The sequence below is a fragment of the Squalius cephalus genome (assembly GCF_949319135.1).
Source record: "Squalius cephalus genome assembly, chromosome: 9".
NCBI classification, from domain to species: Eukaryota; Metazoa; Chordata; class Actinopteri; order Cypriniformes; family Leuciscidae; genus Squalius; species Squalius cephalus.
Genome location: NC_137130.1, coordinates 21,703,354 through 21,724,157, shown reverse-complemented (window position 1 = coordinate 21,724,157; position 20,804 = coordinate 21,703,354). Strand labels below are relative to the sequence as shown.

The 20,804-nt window shown below is 38.1% G+C and overlaps 1 protein-coding gene across 1 annotated transcript in view; it reads left to right on the top strand.

Moving 5' to 3' along the window:
- The window catches only part of man1a2 (mannosidase, alpha, class 1A, member 2), a 78,772-nt gene extending 61,108 nt beyond the window's left edge, over nucleotides 1–17,664 (top strand). Inside the window, exons 7-14 of the mRNA XM_079881423.1 lie at nucleotides 3,208–3,302; nucleotides 4,058–4,181; nucleotides 4,262–4,355; nucleotides 12,322–12,437; nucleotides 12,516–12,735; nucleotides 13,012–13,184; nucleotides 16,982–17,097; nucleotides 17,421–17,664. Coding sequence (XP_079737549.1) covers nucleotides 3,208–3,302; nucleotides 4,058–4,181; nucleotides 4,262–4,355; nucleotides 12,322–12,437; nucleotides 12,516–12,735; nucleotides 13,012–13,184; nucleotides 16,982–17,097; nucleotides 17,421–17,553 — 1,071 coding nt within the window. The 3' untranslated portion in view covers nucleotides 17,554–17,664. The remainder of the gene's footprint in view (nucleotides 1–3,207; nucleotides 3,303–4,057; nucleotides 4,182–4,261; nucleotides 4,356–12,321; nucleotides 12,438–12,515; nucleotides 12,736–13,011; nucleotides 13,185–16,981; nucleotides 17,098–17,420) is intronic.
- The last annotated feature ends 3,140 nt before the right edge of the window (nucleotides 17,665–20,804 follow it).

Genomic DNA, 20,804 nt, shown 5'->3' with positions numbered 1-20,804 from the left:
TGCTTCCGTTAGACGTTTAAGGAACATTTCAGGCTGAGGGTGCCATAGTGTATGTATTTGTGTGTGTGTATTTGTGTACAGAGAGCAGAAGCAGTATCATGGGGAATGTCCATGCTCATATCCTCATATGTGTAATAACAGGATCATCTCTGGCGCTTATGATCTGCATCAACCAGATTAGGCTTCAGCTTTGGAATCTGCATTCTGGGAATTATACACACACACACACACACACACGCCGCTCCAACCAGTAATCCTGAGGGAAGCACTCATTCAGCCTAAATTAGCTTCTCTCTCTGTCTTCTGTCTTACTCACAGTTCCTCTACTCTCTCACCATTTTCTTGTTCTCCTTCATTTTCTCCATCCTCTGAGTGACCATTTGCACCTGCTTTGTTCAGCATACAAGACTTATTTTTAAAACTTAAAAAAATCTAGGTGGAAATAAAATCTTTTTTTTACTTTGTCCCCAGCCTTGTTTTTCTCAAAAATGGTTTTATTTAGCAAGTTTTCTTTGGTAAACAACACCACATTGTGGTATTTCTGTCATCTTGTTTGCTTGTGTGTGTGTCAGAAATATCTGAAAGGCTGTGTACACTCCTCACACATCTATTCTAGTGAATTGCAGTGCATTTTAATAGACTCCACATAAACATCCTTCAGACAGGCTGGAAATAAAAACCTCAGCAGTGGCTCGGGCAGCTGTGCAGTTTGTCTGAGAACCAGAGGTCTTTTCTCTGCTGCGACTTCATTTTATCTTTCGTCCTAAAAACATGATCAACCGCACAGGAGAAGTCTGCCTGTGAGTCATCAGCACAAGAAATTTTCTAGCCATTTTTGCTCAAAAGCACTTGGTGGGATTGCTGAGTTGTAGTCAGACGGTCTCGCTGAAATTATGATGGCCACTGCTGGGGAAAAATTAAATATTGATTGGTGCACATTTGACATGAACTCCTCAAATAATACCTGCTCTGTTGGAAGGGTGAAGTCATTCTTTCTGTGTCTATGCTAAAGAAAGAAAGCAAGAGAGAAAGAAAGAGAAAGAAAGAAAGAGAAAGAAAGAAAGAAAGACTAATCCATGTTAATTGAGCTGTTTAGTCTACATTTTCTGAAGAGACTCGATCATTTTATATGATGAACAGATCGAATTTAGGCTTTTATTCACATATAAACATTCATTAACACACATCAGTTGTGGTAAACGGAAGCTCAAGCATGTTCGCTTGACATGCAAGAACCAATGAGGTTCATTCTCGTGTTAAGCAGCACGTTTCAGCTTCTGTAAGAATCAATGAGGTTTGTTCTCGCGGGTCAAGCAAGGTTCGGTTGAGCTTCTTTTTATGTTCGCTGATCAATGTTTATATGTGAATAAAAGCCTACATTCAATGTTCATCACGTAAAGTGATCGTGTCTCTTCACAAAATTTGGACTAAAATGCTCAATTCATATGGATTAGTTTTACGATCTCTTTATGAACTTTTTAAAGCGTCAATGTGTTAGTTGCGTAGCTGTCAACGGAGGGACAGAAAGCTCTCAGATTTCATCAAAAAGATCTTCATTTGTGTTCCGAAGATGAACGCAAGTCTTGCGTGTTTGGAACGACATGAGGGCAAGTAATTAATGACAGAATTTTCATTTTTGGGTGAACCACCCCTGTAATGGACTCTTCGTTGCAGGGTTAGATCTAGCAGCCTTCCATTAACCAGCTCTGATTCCACTATGCCACACCAAAAACAAGTTTTCTAATCATGCTGTCAGGAATAGGCTTTGCTTTGAATGTGTCCATCTGCAGCAGCAGTAGTTGTTGATAATGTTAAACAACAGCTTTTCGCAAAGGTTATATCAGCTCAAATTATGAAATTTATGACAAGGGCAAACAACCCCAGTGCATCATCTCCCCTCTGACAGTCAGTGAGTAAACACATTCAGGTGTGGTGTTCCATACACACCTTGCCTTTCACTCCTACATCCTTTCTATCGCCCTTTTTTATTTTTTTATTTTGCTCTCTTTGATTCTGCCTCATTGTGCATCATCTCCCCTCTGACAGTCAGTGAGTAAACACTTTCGGGTGTGGTGTTCATTGGGTATTTATTCTGTCTCAAATGTGTGTTCTCCTCTTTCTCTCTCTTTGTATGAGGCAGTATAGTCGGTTCCCATCTGTTGAGCTTGAGGACAGATTTTGTCCCTACAGCCAGAGTCTGTGGCGTTAGTTGTCTACGGCGTGAATCTCACAAAACCAATCAACAAACCATGTCTTGGTCATATTTCACCTAAAAAAAATGATAATAATATTGTTTTGATAGATGAAAACAAAGCCTGTTTCAGAATCATTAGTTTGTGTTTTTTTGCATTGTTCATTTGTGTCAATATACATAACTGTTCAATAGTTTGGGGTTGGTAAGACTTTTTAATGTTTTTGAAAGAAGTCTGTTCTGCTCACCAGGGCTGTATGTACTTGTATGTAAAATACTTGTATGTAAAATACATTAAATACTGTAATATTGTGAAATATAACTGTTTTCTATTTTAATATATTTGTAATTTATGGCAAAGCTGAGTTTCTAGCATCATTCAGCATCATTATAAGAAAAAAATTTGAAAACAGTTGTGCTGCTTAATATTTTTGTGGACATGATAGATTTTGTTCATTATTTTTGATGAATAAAGTAAAAAAAAAATCATTTATTTGAAACTTAAAAAAAAAATGGTCACTTTTATGGTCACTTTTTTCTAAACTATTTAATGCATCCTTGCTGAAAAGTATTCTTTTTTTTTTTTTTTTTTTTTTCTTCTTACCAATGTATATTATTATTTAAATTGTAAATTATATGTAGTAGGGTATGTAGGTATGGAAGTATTTGTCTACTGAATTTAATTAAATTTTTATTTAGCAGGATTTATAATCACTTTTGAGAATAATTGGAATTGCATAGTCAAAATATTATGATAAAGATAATTCTTTGTTTAATTGTCATAAACAATAAAGGTCAAAGAATCTTAATGTTCCTGAATAAGCTACATTTTCCTTATGGAATTGTGTAGAAATAATTGTTTATTTCACCCCGGAATCAAAAGAAAAAAGACCCTGACCCTTTTTGTTTTTTATAATTATACATCTCCCCTAGAGCTGACTTGACTCTTTCTGTCCACCTGTGTGCTTTGTCTCCCTTGAGGTTTATAATTTATTTCTCCTCTCTGACTCTTTCAGGTTTTTAAGGTGAAAGCTGTCCAGCTGGCAGAAAAGCTGCTTCCTGCCTTTAACACCCCAACAGGCATCCCCTGGGCCATGGTCAATTTGAAGAGGTATGTTCCATACACACCTTGCCTTTGACTCCGACATCCTTTCTCTCCCCCTTTTTTTTTTTTTTTTGCTCTCTTTGATGCTGCCTCATTTTTTTCCCATGCTGCCTCCACTCATTGTCCTGATGGTGACTGCCACATAATGGAAAGCTGTCAGACCTTTTATGTCTGTGAAAGTCCCTGTGGCTTTCTTCCTGTTTAACTCGACTTTCCACATAATTTCATTAGAATGAAATGAAAATTGCTAAATTAAATCTGTAGAGCGCATTGTGAATGTACATTAAGGTTTTTTTTCTTTCTGTGTGCGTTTGAGGAGGGAGGGAGGTCAAATCCTGCCTGACACGGTTTTTGTGAATTAATTGGGTGTTTAGAAGAAATTGCTCAGGAACAGACAAAAAACCACTGCGCTTTGGGTGTTTTTAATCCTGAGGGAAAGAACAACGCTGTGTTTTATTAATCCCCATTCATATAGAGCAGCCTTTCACAGTCTACACACACACAGTCTTAAGTGAATGGTGTGGATACATTCTAAATGGAAATGAGAAGTACAAGTAGAACACAGGATATTGGTCTTGACAGAGGAGTGATGGCGGCAGTGAATTAGTTTGAAGCAGGAATGAAGCCGTTGACTCAAATTAGCTCACCGTAATTCTTCATTGTCTACACGCTGTAAAGGTATAAAGGTGGATGTTTGCTTCAGGCTAGTAAGGAACTTACTGTACGTAAATGTCATGGGTTTTGCCTTGTGCCTTTTTCAGTGGAGTGGGTCGTAACTGGGGCTGGGCGTCAGCTGGAAGCAGCATTCTAGCAGAGTTTGGGACGCTGCACATGGAGTTTGTGCACCTGACATATCTGACAGGAAACCCTGCCTACTATCAGAAGGTACGACTGGCTTTGAGTGTTGGGCTTTAACTATTCAGCCCTTGTGTTTGTGTCCTGTTGTGAACTATGTTCTGGTTTAGGTGATGCACATACGGAAGCTGCTGGCTAAGATGGACAGACCCAATGGGCTTTACCCCAACTACCTGAATCCTCGTACAGGACGCTGGGGCCAGCGTGAGTACCTCCCACTAACATCCTGTGTGCTGCACAAGAAACTCTCTCTTTCCACTCTAGAAAAGGCTTTGTATGAATTCCCACACTATGAAATGAAGAGGTTTCCAAACACCCACAACGTGAACTTGATGCTATGATAAATGAAAAAATACATGGCACACACAACTGTTGGCTGAAATCGTGCATTTTTAAGTAGATGGAAGAATGTCCTAGCAGCACCAGATAAAAGATTTCAAAATTTCCTTGGACTCTTTCCAATATCTTAGATGAATTTAGTTTTTCTAAATTCGCCATTTTCTGGGATTGCATTCTCCATGAATGCTACATACAGTGCTGCCTTAGATTTAACATTTTGCTGCCTATTGTTAGGAAATGCTTTGTAAGTTAAGTAAACTGATATACTAGACTCAAAGTATATCCAATATATTTATATTGTTGTCCTCGTCAGGCTCAATTTTTACTTTAAAATTTTCAGCTGACCCCATCACAAAACAATATTTTATTTACTGTATATTTGTAACATTTAACTAGTACCAGAAAGACATTCATAAAAGGGTTACAATTTATTTGCAAAAAAATACTGTTTTTGATAATAAGCAACATCAATGGCAGCTGTACATTCATTCATAAAAAGCATTTTGTTGGAAAAATGATTCCATTCAATGCAAAACAATACTGATTGGTTTGTATTTTTCAACCTGCCAATAATATCACAGGTCAGTCTTGAGACTTCAACAAAAACTCTGTTAACCAGCTATTTGACTCTTCCTTTTAGATATACACTACCGTTCAAACGTTTGGGGTTGGTACAATTTTCTTAAAGTCCCCCTGTAGTCAATCATTTTATCCCTTAAAACTCATCTTTGATCACCAAAATTACATACAGTATTTAAAAGTTTTTTCCTCGAAAAGAAAAATAAAAGAAAATAAAAAACCTGTCATGCCTTAAAATGGCTTGAATGTAACTCTACAACCTTGGCTCATTTTGTATACGCGGTTCTATGAATATGCAAATTAGCCCCGCCTCTCACACTAGCTCAGAGATCCATTTGTTGACGTGATTGGTTACAACGTAGTTTGTGACATAAAAAAACACCAGCGATTTCAAACTGCGTTTTTGAGACTGTCTTTTTTTCACTGCCGTTTTAAGGAGGAAATACTCAGCAATGGTGTTGACTTATGAATTTGCACATGGTTTGTCTTAAAGCATATTAAAAACACCACATAGACATATAAACAACATTAAAACCTTGCTTTTCACCACTGGGGGACTTAGTTTTTGGAAGAAGTCTCTTTGCTGATCAAGGCTGCATTTATTTGATCAAAAATACAGTAAAAATAGAAATATTGTGAAATTATTACAATTTATTATTTTCCATTTGAATATATTTTAGAATGAAATTTATTGCTGTGATGTCAAAGCTGAATTTTCAGTGGCCATTTCTCCAATCTTCAGTGTCAAGAAAAATTTATTATTATCAATGTTGAAAAGTTTTGCTGCTTAATATTTTTGTGAAAACTGATGCGTGATTTTTTTTTTTTTTTTTTTTCAAGATTAGAAAGTTAAAAAGAACAGCAAATATTTTAAATATAAACCTCTTCTAACATTATAAATGTCTTTACTGTCACCTTTGAATAATTTAATGCCCCCATGCTGAATAAAAGTATTAATCTTGATATGATTAACAAATCTAATATATAGTGGCGTGACATCGCTCCAATCTGAGACTCTCACAGTGGCTTTGGCCCAGCAGGTTATCCTTATTACTGAGTCCTGTTTCGGTATTCGTATTACTGCAATAATCATCAGAAGAGATTCAAATCAAACGGAGGATCCAAAATATCACCCTATGAAGTGTGTTTATAGACACAGATGATTTTCATAATCCCTCTGCTAGGGTTTATTATTCTATAAATATGAATGATGACAGAATAGCAGCTTATCCTCATCTCCTCACTGATCATTGAGCTTTAATAAAGATGGGATGTGAGGAAGTTTCTTTATTTATATATAATTAGTAATTATGTGTAGTGAAAACACTCCACTGTGTTTTAACCAACTCTTAATTACTGGGAGAGATGAGGGTTTAATTAGTGCCCTGCGTCTTAAGGCTAAACACGCGCACACACACACACACTAAATTCCAGTAAAGCGTGCATGTGTGTCTGTCCAAAGGGGTAAAATGTAATTAAGGTGCACTAGAGATCTATTTTCTAAATGAAAACTCAGTGTGAGTGACAGGCCAAAACAGAAGAGAGTATCATTCCCCCTCCCACACTGCATCTGCCCCATGGGCTCTTAAAGGGACGGTTCACCCAAAAATGAATATTATCTCATCATTTATTCTCCCTCATTTTATTCCAGACCTATATGGCGGAACACAAAATGTTTTAGAATTTTTTTTACTCATTTTGTATTTTCTATTTATTATTACAATTTAAACTGAATGGATATCATGTATAGCCAGGTACTGAAAACAAGCAGCTTGGACATTGTGTTAAACATCATCTGTTGTGTTCCACACAAGAAAGAAAGTCATATGAATGAGTAAATGATGACAGAACAATGATTTTTGTGTGAACCATCCCTTTAACATTATAACTCTCTTTCTCTGTCTGTACAACTTCAGCTCCAGGGGCCTTTAGGTTTTAGATCCACATCTCGTCTTCAGCCCATCATTCTCTGTCCATGACCTGTCCGCTCGCTGTCGGCGAAGCCTCTCTGTAGAGATTTCCTGCCTGGATCTTTGATTGTTACTCAAATCCACTCTGTTTTTTTTTTTTTTATTCAAAGACTGCATTTACTTTTCAGTGGAGGCCGTTAGGGAGTTGTGTTTGATTGGCAGAAGTGAATATCCAGGCATTCGATGAATGGCAGCAGTGCCAGAAAAGGCTGTGAAATAAAGGCCCAGATGGTTTATGAGAGTCTGACTGGAATTTTTGGGAGTTTGAGTCTGAAATGTCTCTGCTTCAATCAATCTTTCCACTTCCACAACTTTTATTTTTTTTCTGTCTCACTGCACATCAGCCTGCACCATCTATGTATTATTCATCATCTTAATCGATGATAGTGTTTGTTCTTTTTTCATATTTATTATGATTTCTACCCAAATTCTTTTCTCTACTACTCGTACACATTCGCCTCTGCCCTTTTCCTTTCTCTGTACCTTTTTTCTCTATTCCTTTTGCTGTCTCTGAGCAGCTTGTTTTCTTCTCTCTGTTGTTTTCAACCTGTCAAGATTCTCATAGTCAACACATCCTGTCTGAACTTTATTTTCTTATACTTTTTCTATTCAATTTTTCTAGCTCTAGCCAGATTGTGTTATAAGCATTTCTTGCAAAGGCAAGCATCACTAGAACAAATCTCTAATGTTAAATATTAGTTATGATATTTGACACCTAACTCATCCTGCACTGTTTGTCCCAAGGGTGTAAATTAAATAAATTCACTATGTGTTGAGGAAAAGTGTCATATTACTTTTGTAAGCAATTAAACTTGTGCTTTTTTTGCCTAAAAATCCCTGAAGTATCAATTTAAGGTGGCCATATCTGGGGACTGGTATATCATAGACACATGTGGGCTCTTTTGAATTAGCAGAGTAAGCCGTGCCCTAGCAACCACAGAATACCTTGGCAACCACATGGCAACAGTTTGTGAACTACCTCCAGTATTATGTCGGCGGCTTTGCATTTTTTCAGTATTCCAACATGTCTCACCTCCTGTGCGTGACGGGCTGGTAAGAGTTACTTACAAGTGGTCTGTGATTGGACAGCTCTCTCTCACTTTCTCTTCAGTTTTTTTTTTTTTTTTTTTCCCATTCCTTTTTCCCTGTAATTTTTTTTCTCTCCTGTTGAATAATTCATCTCAGCTTCCACGTCTCGCCTCTTCCAGGCCAGTCCCTCGCATCCATTAGCATAAAATACATCTTTAACTTTGTCTCAATGTCTCTGTAAAGGATCTCTCATAAAGTGCTTCAGCCTCCTGCCTCGTTGCTGCCTCGTTGATTTATTTAGCTCTCACTCTGAATCAGCTATTGCAGATGCAATTTTTAGCCATGTCACTTGTGTGTTCACACCTCTCTCGTGTAAAACCATCACCTCTGCATCTGTTCTCCACCCCCAGTCTCCTCTAAAGACCTTTCATAATGGTTTTTGGCAGCTCATCTCCTGAACGCTAGGTCTCTCCCAGCAGGCTGAATGCAGAACAGCTCGCTAGCCCTGGCAGCTATGAGCTGTGACAGTGCTAATGGGCTCCTTTCTCATTCTTCCATGCACAAGCGTAATTTCCTTTGCACTTCAAAATCCCGTTCGTGTCCCCCCAACTTTCAAATTAGTTTATGATTTTTAACCGCACGCCGTCATCACCATGGAGGAGCAGGACCGAGCAGGACACAGAGACCCTGCCTGTGTCAATGCGCGCAGCGTCCAGGAACGTCGCTTGTACACGCTAAAAATACCTCAATGAAAGTTATAATGAGCAGGTATCGCGCTGTCTGTGAATGTTCTGACACACACACTCACACACACGACGCACAGAAAGACTCGCGCCAGTATCGAGCGCACTGACAGTGCGCCAGAATCAGTTTTGCTGGGCAGTTCTCTTTAGTGCTTGAACGAACAATAACACACACATTTATGCCAAAATGTCCGTTTTGTCGAGTATCCTCATAACAGAAAAGCAGTCTTAAATTAGTTAAAGTCTTAAATGAACAAGAGTAAATGAGAAAATGCGATGCGTGAGATCCTGTCAGCAGCGGCAGATCTTAAAGTGACAGCAGCCACTAATTCTGTCTGTCAGTAAAGTTAACCAAAGAACAAAGGGAACAGAGAAAATCACTCACTGCTCTTAACTAAAGAAGGCTTGTAGCTTTACTAAGGATTAATCTATATTTAGTGCGGACTGTTTGATAACCTTATTCAATTTCTGTATATTTCATACACTATAAACAGCAAGTGTACAGTATACACTCATCTGCCTCCTGCACACATCACACTTCCTGTTCTTCTTTTGAGAATGTGTGTCCTGAATCCTGTCTGTTCCCTGGATGGGTTAACAAGCTTTTGTGTGAGTGTGAGTCTTGGCACTCTGAGAGATAGAGGATGGATGGATAACATGGATGCATGGATGGATAACATAGATGTATGGATGGAAAACATGGATGTATGGATGGATAACATGGATAGATAAATAACTTGGATGGATGGATGGATAACATGGATAGATAAATAACTTGGATGGATGGATGGATGGATGGATAGATATATACATGGATGGATATATATATAACAGATATATGGACAGACAGACATATAATACTTTATTAGATGGATGTATGGATGGATACCATGGATGGATAACTTAGACAAATACGATGGATGGATGAATAGATAACATAGATGGATGGATATAAAATAGATTTATGGACAGACGGTCATAGACAAATACTGTATTAACAGACAGAGTCAGATAGATAGATAGACATACAGACATACATACATACTTACATGCATACATACATACAGACAGACATAGAAATAGATATAATAATCAATCTCAATCTGTGTTTGCTGTCATAACATGGATAGAAAACTTGGATGGATGGATGGATGGATAGATACATAGATGGACAGATACATAACGGGTATATGGACAGACAGACAGACAGACATAGATAAATACTGTATTAGATGGATCTATGGATGGATACTATGGATAGATAACTGACAAATACTGTACTGGATGGATGGATAACATGGATGAATAGATAACATGGATGGATGGATGGATGGATACATAACAGATATACTGTATGGACAGATAGACAGACATAGACAAATACTGTTATTGATTGATTGATTTATGTACAGACAGACAAATACTGTATTAAACAGACAGACAGACAGTCAGATAGACAGATAGATAGATAGACAGACAGACAGACAGACATATATATAAAACATAGATAGAAAGATAGATAAACTCAATCTGTGTTTGCTGTCAAATGCACCATAGTTTAATATCAGAATAAATAACCTAGTGCCTCTTTTTTAATATTCTGTTTTTGTCCATGTCTTCAATATACCTGTCTTAATTTCAACAGTTCCCTCCGACAAGTCAACACAGATTGTTTACATGTTCTGTTGTAGGTGCCCATTACAAGCCATTACCAGCACAAATGACTCCCAGCCTGTCAAACACGCACTCACTCTGCAGTCATTAGCTGTCAAAGTGGAACACGCACTCAATGGCTGTGTTTATAAGTGATTAGGTGTGTGCTGGTGTGTGTCCACACTGAATAAACGCCAGCGAAAACATGCTCACTTCAGCGCATTTTTATTGTAATGAGAGTCCGTGTCAAGCCTGAATACACTTTTATAGCAGCATTCAGGCACATTAAAAGACTGAGCTTTGAACAGACAGTAACCAAAACTGAGCAAGTTGAATAACCTCAATTGGCTTTTCTTTCCTCAAGTTTAATGCATTTTCACAAAATTAAGAGTTTAGCTGCATCTAATTAGGCTAACTCCCTTTACTCTAAGCTTGAAGGGTTAGTTCACTCAAAACTGAAAATTCTATCATTAATTACTCACCCACTTGTCGTTTCAAACCCGTAAGACTTTCGTTCGATCTTTTTTTTAAGAAATCTGAGAGCTTTCTGTCCTTCTATTGACAGTCTACGCAACTACCACTTCCAAGCCCCAGAAAGGTAGAAAAGGCATCATAAAAGTAATCCATGTGATTTAACCTCAATTTTATGAAGCGATGCGAGTGCTTTGTTTGTGCCAAAAAACAACAACACATAATTTACCACTTTTTCAAAATATGAGCGCGTTTGAGATCAATAGTTTATAAATGAAGTGGTATATGTTTTTTTGTGTTCAAACAAAGCACTCACGTTGCTTCATACAATTGAGGTTAAACCACTGGAGTCACATGGATTACGTTTGATCTTTCTGGGGCTTGAAAGTGGTAGTTGTGTAGGCTGTTTATGGAGGGACAGAAAGCTCTCAGATTTCCTTAAAGTGATTTTCATTTGTGTTGTGAAGATTTACATTTACATTACATTTAATCATTTAGCAGATGCTTTTATCCAATGCGACTTACAAATGAAGAGAGCAATAGAAGCAGTCAAATCAATAATAGGGCAACGATATGCAAATGTCGTGAGCAGTCTCAGCTTTTTTTTTTCAATACCATTAGCAACAAGCTACAGGACATTTTATCATCTTATTTTTTCCACCTCATTCCTTTTAATTTGGCCTAAAATGTCACTACTGTGCAGGTATTTGGGGGAGGAACATTCTCAATCTAGAGCGCATTTAAATTGCATAGAAATCTGTAGTGCAGGATGAGCCATCAGTATTGTTTCTTTTGATTTTTTGAAAGAGAAAGTCTTTAAAACTTTTACACTTCCATTCAAAAGTTTGGGGATTTTTAAGTTTCTTATTCAATAATACAGTAAAAACTGTATTATTGTAAAATATTATAACAATTTAAAGCAACTGCTTTTCTATATGTGTTCCATAAATCAATTTATTTTATTCCTGTGATGGAAAAGCTGAATTTTCAGCATCATTACTCCAGTCTTCATTGTGTCACATGATCCTTCAGAAATCATTCTAATACTCTAATTTAGTGCTCAAGAAACATTTCTTATTAGTATTTTTAGTTGGAAACAGTTGTGCTGCTTAATATTTCTGTGGAAACTTTTTTCAGCATTATTTGACTAGAAATTTCAAAAGAAAAGCATTTATTTGAAATAGTAATTGCTTTTACATTATTATTCTTTTACATTATCCCAAATATTTCTGTCACTTTTAATCTATTTAATATGTCCTTGCTGAATAATGAATTTCTTTCTCATTAAAAATCTTGCAGACCTCACATTGTTGTGAAAGTGAATACCTTGAAAAGCTCGTCTCAGCTCTCCTTGGTTTATCCTGGTTTCTCTCTCTTGCTCTGCAGATCACACGTCTGTAGGTGGATTGGGTGATAGTTTCTATGAATACCTGTTGAAGGCCTGGCTAATGTCTGACAAAACCGACACAGAGGCACGCAAGACCTACGACGATGCCATCGAGGTGAGGGCTGCTGGTTGCCATGACAACTTGTGTTCTTGTGTTGTGCGTGTTCTCTGTTCATTCTCTCTCTTTCTGCAGGCTATCGAGCGCCACCTCATCCGTAAGTCCAACGGCGGTCTTACTTTCATCGGGGAGTGGAAAAATGGCCACTTGGAGCGTAAGATGGGTCACCTGACTTGCTTTGCTGGGGGCATGTTTGCCCTGGGGGCTGATGGGTCGCCGGATGATAAAGCTGGGCACTATCTGCAGCTCGGAGCAGAGATTGCTCACACCTGCCACGAAAGCTACGATCGCACTGGTTAGTGAATAAGAGGGGGAAGTTTGAAGAGTATAAAAAAAAAAACGCATCAGATCTTTGGACTTCAAATCTAATTTATAGCATGGAGTGTTGCCATGGTAACACTACAGGTTATTTTGAGAGTGTGTCATTTCTATTTCACACAACTTGACTGAGAGACTGTGATTGATTGCAGCTCAGCCACAAGCTCTCAGACAGATAGTTTTTACATTTATAGCACGAGGGCCGAAGATTCAACTAATAGTGCCGAACTCATAAACCTTTTATTGTTTGCAGTACTGAAGCTCGGTCCCGAGGCCTTTAAGTTTGACAGCGGGCTGGAGGCCGTGGCTGTGAGACAGAACGAGAAGTACTACATCCTGAGGCCTGAGGTCATCGAGACGTACTGGTACATGTGGAGATTTACCCACGACCCCAAATACAGGCAGTGGGGCTGGGAAGCAGCGCAGGTCAGCACATCCCTCTACCTTTCCTGATGCTTCCATCTCTATAACAGTAACACAGAATATGCACAATACATCAGGACAATTCCACCACTCCAACATTACATTTCTCTGTACTATACGTCTTTTGTAATGAATTTCTTAAATGAATGCCTCAATTACTGTAGGCCTATAGACAGTTATGATATGCGTGGCTTTAAAGGTGCATTGCGCAAGTCTCTGAGTTTTTGCAGAACTATGCCCCCTCTGGCGACAAGCGAAACTGCAACACTGCAACTGAACGCGCATGACGTCACGCCCAGTCTCAAATTCCGACCCGAATCCCTCTTATTTATTTTACTGTACAGGATTATAGAGGCAATCGCAGTGATCAGAGAGGGGCTCATTCAGCCCATCAGGCAATTGTTTAAGCATGTATGGGTTAGAAAAACGGGTATTTTTAACATGAAATGTTGCGCAATGCACCTTTAAAGTTGTAGGCTATAAATAAACGTGACTTGACTTGACTGGATAGTGCTGAATTGCAGAGCTTGTGCAAAAATGATCCACATCACTATGATCAGATGCTTTCTTAACTGCTGTTTTCTCACCGCTGTTATTTTGTGTTTATTTTGTTATTGAGAGGAAAGCGTGCAGCACATATTTACATAATCGTCTAATCGGCGCTCTCATCAGTGTGGACGTCGGTGTGTTTGTTAACAGTATAACGCTGTGAAGGAATTTCAAGTTTCTTTATCCATTAGCAAAAAACTAAAAATAACTCTTAAAAATAGATTCTCTTTCAATTTCTTCACCTTCATCGTACTTAACTTCGATGTTTACTGTGCATTTAGGTTATGTATAATCTTCACAACCATAGACCTATTGCTTATTTCACATATTCTCAAACCAGCATATCACAAAGAGCATTCTGGGTTTGAGCGAGCGGACCTGAACGAGCGGAGCAGAATCTTCAGAAAGCGATCTCCGTTCCGGTGGAAATATTACCACTCCGCTCACGTGCATCATTTTTAAAAATCATTTTTACTGTATTAATATATAACATTTTAAAAATCAAATGAAGATTGCAGTTAATCTGGAAATCTGTTTTTACTGGATATTGGGTAAATGTTACATTTGTCTAGTATCCTCAGAATGGAGTGCCTAAAACCAAATATTGTATATTTAATTGTGGATTAGATTACTTTTGCCATTATATAACTGCAATTTAAAGGGATAGTACTGGATTACAGCAAACCCTTTAAGAGAAGTTTTGTGCTATACTATAATAAAGGTTACATTTCTATTTTACAGACTTTAAGTCGAATCTCAAAATAAAATAGTTATCCATGTTTCCTACACTGCATTTATAATGTTGGGATGCCTGTATTGAATAAGCATTACGACAGTGATTCAACGTTGACAATAACTATTGAGCTTTTTAGCTTGTACAGCGTTGTTTATCATCCAAAACATGAAAATAATAATCGTCTTGTGTCAGTTTGAATTTTAATATCAGCGTAACCCAGTTCTGCAGCACAAAGAAACTGTTCGGAAAAAAGTTCGACTCCCTTTTCCCCGGGATGGTATCTCCAGCCATCAGAGTTCATCCGGATATCAGAGACAGAATAAGGACAGACTGAGTGTCTGGCACAGGATGTTCCTCAGTATCTAAACCCATATCTCATCGCTTTGATATCCATCTGTAGTCCCAGTCGCTCTATCTGTGGCATCTTTTTGCTGCTCGTATTAGTCCTGTACCTCTCCATCTGTATTTTTTAGATGCATCCCTCCCTTTCTTTTGATATTATTATGCCAGTGAGACCTAGGCTGTGTTTTTAGGGAAGTGTGTTTGTGTTTTTAGAACAGTTTCAAAGTGCTCTTGAGAATGGAGCGTCATTGTTTTCTCTCTGATTGGGTGTCATTGTTCTGCCGTTACAGTACTGTTTCTCTGCATTTGGGCTTCTTTTGATGAGCCACTGGATGCCTGGGCTCTCTCTCCTCCTCTCCCTCATTGTCACTATCCCCATTTCTGTCAAAGAGAGCAGAATAAAGCTCACTTGTTCCCGATCACCAAAGTTCCTTTGTTGCTATTGCCCCTTTTTCTCTTCTAATTTGATCATTTTCTCTCTCCGGCTCTCTCTATGCACCTCTTTCTTTTAAGGGTCTCAACGTCTCTTCTCCTTGCGATCCTGGCACTTTTCTTTGGTTAGATAAATAGTGATGTTTTGATCTATTTGGTGAGCGTCTCTGGGATCAGTTAGGATTTTTCCCAGTTTTCACCATATCTTTGCAAGATGGCCAGTTGGAAGTTAAACAAATGGCTTTGGTTTAATGTCGTCGGCTTGACAGTTTGTTTATTTGAACTGCTGTAGTGTTTGCAGAGATGTTGTTTTATGGGGGAAATAATGTCATTCTGTCTAGGAATGATTATAGGAATTAATGGAGAATTATTTTCCTTTTATGGCCGATAACCAATTAAAACTTAAAACCAGTTGTTTTAAGTGCTGCAATTTAAGTATAGTATGAAAAGTTATTTTTGCTAATGATTATATTTAAAAGTATTATTAAATGAATGTTTTCAAAGATTCAAAGGTAATCTAAATGGAAAATCGAGGAAAGGGGGCGCTGAGCTGAATCTCTGTTGAATGGGTTAATGTGAGTCTGGATCAGGCCAGCTGCTGTTGTGTTGTAACAATGTGAGGTGAGTCCTCAGTGTAGCAGCTGTTTCAGAAAGATCTGCTCCATGTAGGCGAGCACATCATGCCGTGTTTTCCTGGCACAGATGGCTTGCAGCACTCCTGCCTGCAGAGGCTAAAGCAACGCTAATAGAGCATTATTGGTTCTTGGAGAAAAAGAGCAGCTTTTTAAGTTCTATTTCTGGCTTGTCATTACTGTGAGTAAACAGTCGTGCATTGATTTGATTTGCAGTCACAAAGTGGGGATTAGGACAAGGTTTCACTTGATACTCACATACTGTTTAGACAATCTTACTCTGCTAATGCACAGGAAAAAGTACATCTGGAACTGACCTAGCCTTAGTTACTCACCAATTGCCTGGTAACTTTATTAGAAAGTACTGTTTGATATTACATAGTTGAATTGAATTTGAGAACAATAGTCTGATGCTCACAGTTTTAAGAAATCAAAGACATAGTCATGACTCAAGCGTTAACAACCTTTACCAAGAAGTGTTCATCTAAGATGCTTACATTTTCTTTTTGCCTCAAGAACATCACGCATGTGAAAATATTTCTCACATTAAGAACAAAAACATGATGTTTTAACAAACTACACTGTTTGTCACAAATATGCAAGAAAAAAAAATCTTTGTGATGGGGACACATGTAAAAATTGAGTAAAAAAAATTGTAAAAACAGTACCGTTCAAATGTTTGGGGTTGGTAGGGAAAAAGTCTATTTTGTCCACCAAGGCTGCATTCATTTTGTATACAGTAAAATTGTGAAATATTATTACAGTTTAAAATAACTGTTTTCTATTTTAATGTATCTTAAAGGGATTGTTCACCCAAAAATGAAAATACTGTCATAATTTACTCACCCTCAAGTTGTTCCAAACCTGTATGAATTTCTCTTCTGCTGAACACAAAAGAAGATATTTTGAAGAATATGGGTAACCAAAGTTTCTGGTCCCCATTGACTTCCATGGTATTTTTGTGGAAACCTTGATACGTTTTATTAATAGATAAAGGATGAATAAAAAATAAAAAAACTTACCGACCCCAAACTTTTGGATAGTAGTGTATAATACTGTGTGTGTGTGTTTATTCTTTCTGAATATAACTTTCTTCTTCTTTTCTGCAGGCTATAGATAAATACTGTCGAGTAAGCGGAGGTTTCTCTGGTGTTAAAGACGTCTACTCCTCCAACCCCACCTACGATGACGTCCAGCAAAGCTTCTTCCTGGCTGAAACGCTCAAGTAAAAGTCGTTCCATTTACTGATGCGCATAACGCAAATACACATTATTATTGTACATTAAACAATGTAATAATGATCAGATGCTACTATAATGGTTAACATTACTATGCAACATACAGATGATAGCACTGCGAAAAGCAAGTAGGATTTGCAGAGGAAATTGGAGTGGAAAAGACAGCCGGTCATTACTGCAACCTGCTGGTGCCATTGAGACACTGCAGTTTCTCACAAATGTCTTTTGAACAGGATACATCAGATCTGTGACCTAGTTTGGAACAGTATCAGGTTAATTCTATGATCCCTGCATGTGTGTGTTTTTGTAGGTATCTATATCTGCTTTTCTCCGGCGATGAGCTGCTGCCTCTTGAGAACTGGGTGTTCAACACGGAGGCCCACCCTCTGCCCGTCCTGCACCTGGGCAACATCACCCTGCCTGGCAGCGAGACCCAGCGGTAGAGCGGACGCACCGGGGGGGCGCTCTCCCCCTCACTCGCCCCTTTTTCTATACGCCTCCCTCCTTGTGAAAGACAGCAGCTGCTAGTGCAAAGGAGAGGAGAGAACTGTACCCACCAACCACTGTCTCCTCCTGGACTGTGAATCATGGGACTTCAGTGAACGGAGGAGACCGAACTCTCTTTATCTCTGTCTCTCATATATTCTCTGAAGGACAGACTGCCGGATTGATCATGTGCGTCTCTCTCTTGTGGCCGCTGGTCTGACACACACTGTACACACATTTGCGGACATAAAGACCTTCTGAAACGGATGTGCATTTCTCACCAGGGAAGGATTTTAACAAGTTTGTTCGTTTTTTTTTTTTCTCTCCAATTTGGCGGCGTTTCATGTCATCAGCTCAGCTCTAAATCACTTCGAAATGGTGGATAAATTGTTCCCAGACCAGAGCCTTTCACTTTCTGAGCCGGGCTCCTGGAGACAGCAGATGTTGGGTTTGACCACCTGTGAAATCTTTCTCCAGCTGAGTTGAATTTAGGCCACAGGCACCCAGGGATGTTCTTTTCTCCAGGATTTCTCTTCAAACAGTCTCCCCGATGTCTCTGTTAAGGTTAGCGGGTAAAAACAGACACGTGCTGCTATCGAACAGATGCTGCCTGTGAGACAGTCACCACCGTCATTCCAGAAACCCGCGCTTTTCCGTGTCTCTCCATTCCTCTCTTTCTTTTCATCCTTTCTGAATGCTCAATTTCATTCACACTGCTTTCTGAAACATGGATGGGTTTTGCCATACATTGAATCAGTAACACTTGAAGCAGCAGCAGCTGTAACTTGTGAGAAGTCGCAGTGCTTTAGATGCTAATTCTCACGGCCATCACCATTTGTTTTCATTTGTCGACGGTGTCGCTCTGTTAGACCAGACCGGATTTTTTCAACAGCAGTTTTACCACTAATCGTAGCCAACGAGATAGAGATTTTTATATATATATATATATAAATAAATATGGGGTTTAGAGTTCAGAAAATACACTGTGTGTGCCCTGTACAAGAAACCCAGAGTAAATGAAACAAAAACCAGTGCAAAGATTTTGAATACAGTTGCACAACAACAAAGCCCATGATGTAGGATGTTTTAGACTTGGTGATACTAAACTGAGGTCAAAGACCTTTTTTTGTCATTCCTGTTTCTGTTCTTTAAAGTCAAATGCATATCTCTGATTATTTCATGTGAGTTTTAACAGGAATTGTTCCATGAATGTTTCGGTCCTGGGCTGTAAACATTGAGAACCGGTGGTGGCAGACAGAAACAGATTCCTGATATCAGATGATTCACTCAAGTTTGATCAAACAGCTAATCATATTGAAGTTTTTTATTTATTTAAAAAAAAAAAAATTGTCATATTTGACCTTATATTGATTCAGTCTGTTTGGAAGACGTGCTCAGCCTTACGCACTCCGACTCATGTTCGTTTGTTGTAATCTTCTATCGTGTGAAATGGCACATCCACAGAATATTTCATGTAGTTGATCGGAGAAGGAAAAGTTTCTTATTTTCTCATCTTAGGTCATGAAGAATCTGTTTGAGAATCAGTCTTTCAAAAAGACTTGAGCACCACTGGGTGTCATCGAAGGGTCTTTCTCTTTATATCCTGTCGTTTCAGTTCTTCAGTTTCTAAACCGCGTCCTCTCCTCACCTCTAGATGGCAGAAGTGGTGTCCCATTTTCTTTTTTTTCCCCAGTAACATGACTTTGACTAATGGTGAGTGAAGCCCAGGCCAACACTCTTCCCTGGTGCTGCTGGGTGGGTTTCGAAAATGCTGTGTTCTGTATTTGTATTTTTACTGAACAAAAAAAAAAATAACTGTAAATATGTTTAAAATACCACACAAATTCAATAAAGATGTTACAAAAAGTGAATGGAATAAAACTAAAGCTTTTATTGTCAAGTCTTTTCTTACTGACTCATAAAAAAGACACTTGCACACTTACAGTGGAGGTCATAGTTCAGGAGGATCAGACGTCTTCATTTGAATGCAGGTTTCCCACAATCATAGAAGATCAGGATATATCAAGAAAATTACCAGATCACTAAACTTCTTTAAATGACAGAAAAGCCATGGATGTTTCTGTAGTGAATATCATTTTCATATTTATGCTCACATAGGACTGAACGCTGAATCCTCCATTGAGCCATATTCAAACCGTAGGATGAACGTTGTCCAATTTGAGACGTTTGTAAGATACAAACACTATTGATCAAAAGTATGGGTCAGTCATTCTTTTCTAAAGGAATTCATTCTTTTATTGAGTAAGGATTCATTAAATTGATCAAAAGTGATTGTAATGACAAATTTACAGAAGATTTCTATTTCAAATAAATGCTTTTTTGAACTTTATTCATAAAAGAAATCTGACAAATGCATCACAGTTTTAGTTTTTACAATTGATGAGTGTTTATTGAGCAGCAAATCAACATATTAGAATGGTTTCTGAAGGATCATGTGACACTGAAGACTGGAGTAATGATGCTGAAAATTCAGCTTTACAATCACAGGAATAAATTACATTTTCAAAATGTTCAATTATAAATATTTCACAATGCCAGTTTTTACTGTACTTCTGAACAAATAAATGGAGCCTTGATGAGCAGAAGAGACTTCTTTCAAAAGCATTAAAAAACCTTTAAGTAACCCCAAGCTTTTGAACAGTAGTGTAAATGTTTGAATGGAAACAGTTTCTATGTGATATTATTTACAGCATTAGAACTAACAATATATATATATATTGTACATTTAATAAAGTAATGTAAGCATCATGTACATTCCAATACCTAAAGCTGTGGGAACCTTGTGGATTTGTAAATACTGTAAATTGCCTTTGTTCTTATATTATTCTTCTAACACATCCTATATATAGATCGAAAGTAGATACAGTATGTACAGTTCCATTATTTCAGTAACAATGTTATTGATAAATGTGCTATCTATTTGTTTTAAGGCCTTCATGCTCTTTTGCTCTTGGCAGCACACATTGATATTACAGGTCGTGGTGAACTGGTCCTGCACATTACCCCTGCTCTCCGTATACAGGTCATCCCCATTGCAAACAGTATTCACACATGTGTGTTTGTTGTTGTTGCTCTCTCTGTTTAGCAGAAGCAGCAGATTTGAGGGCAAGAAATGAGGGATTTCCTTTTTTTTTTTTTTTTTTTTTTTGCTGTCATTGAGCTGTCTGGTCTGACCGCAGCGTGACAG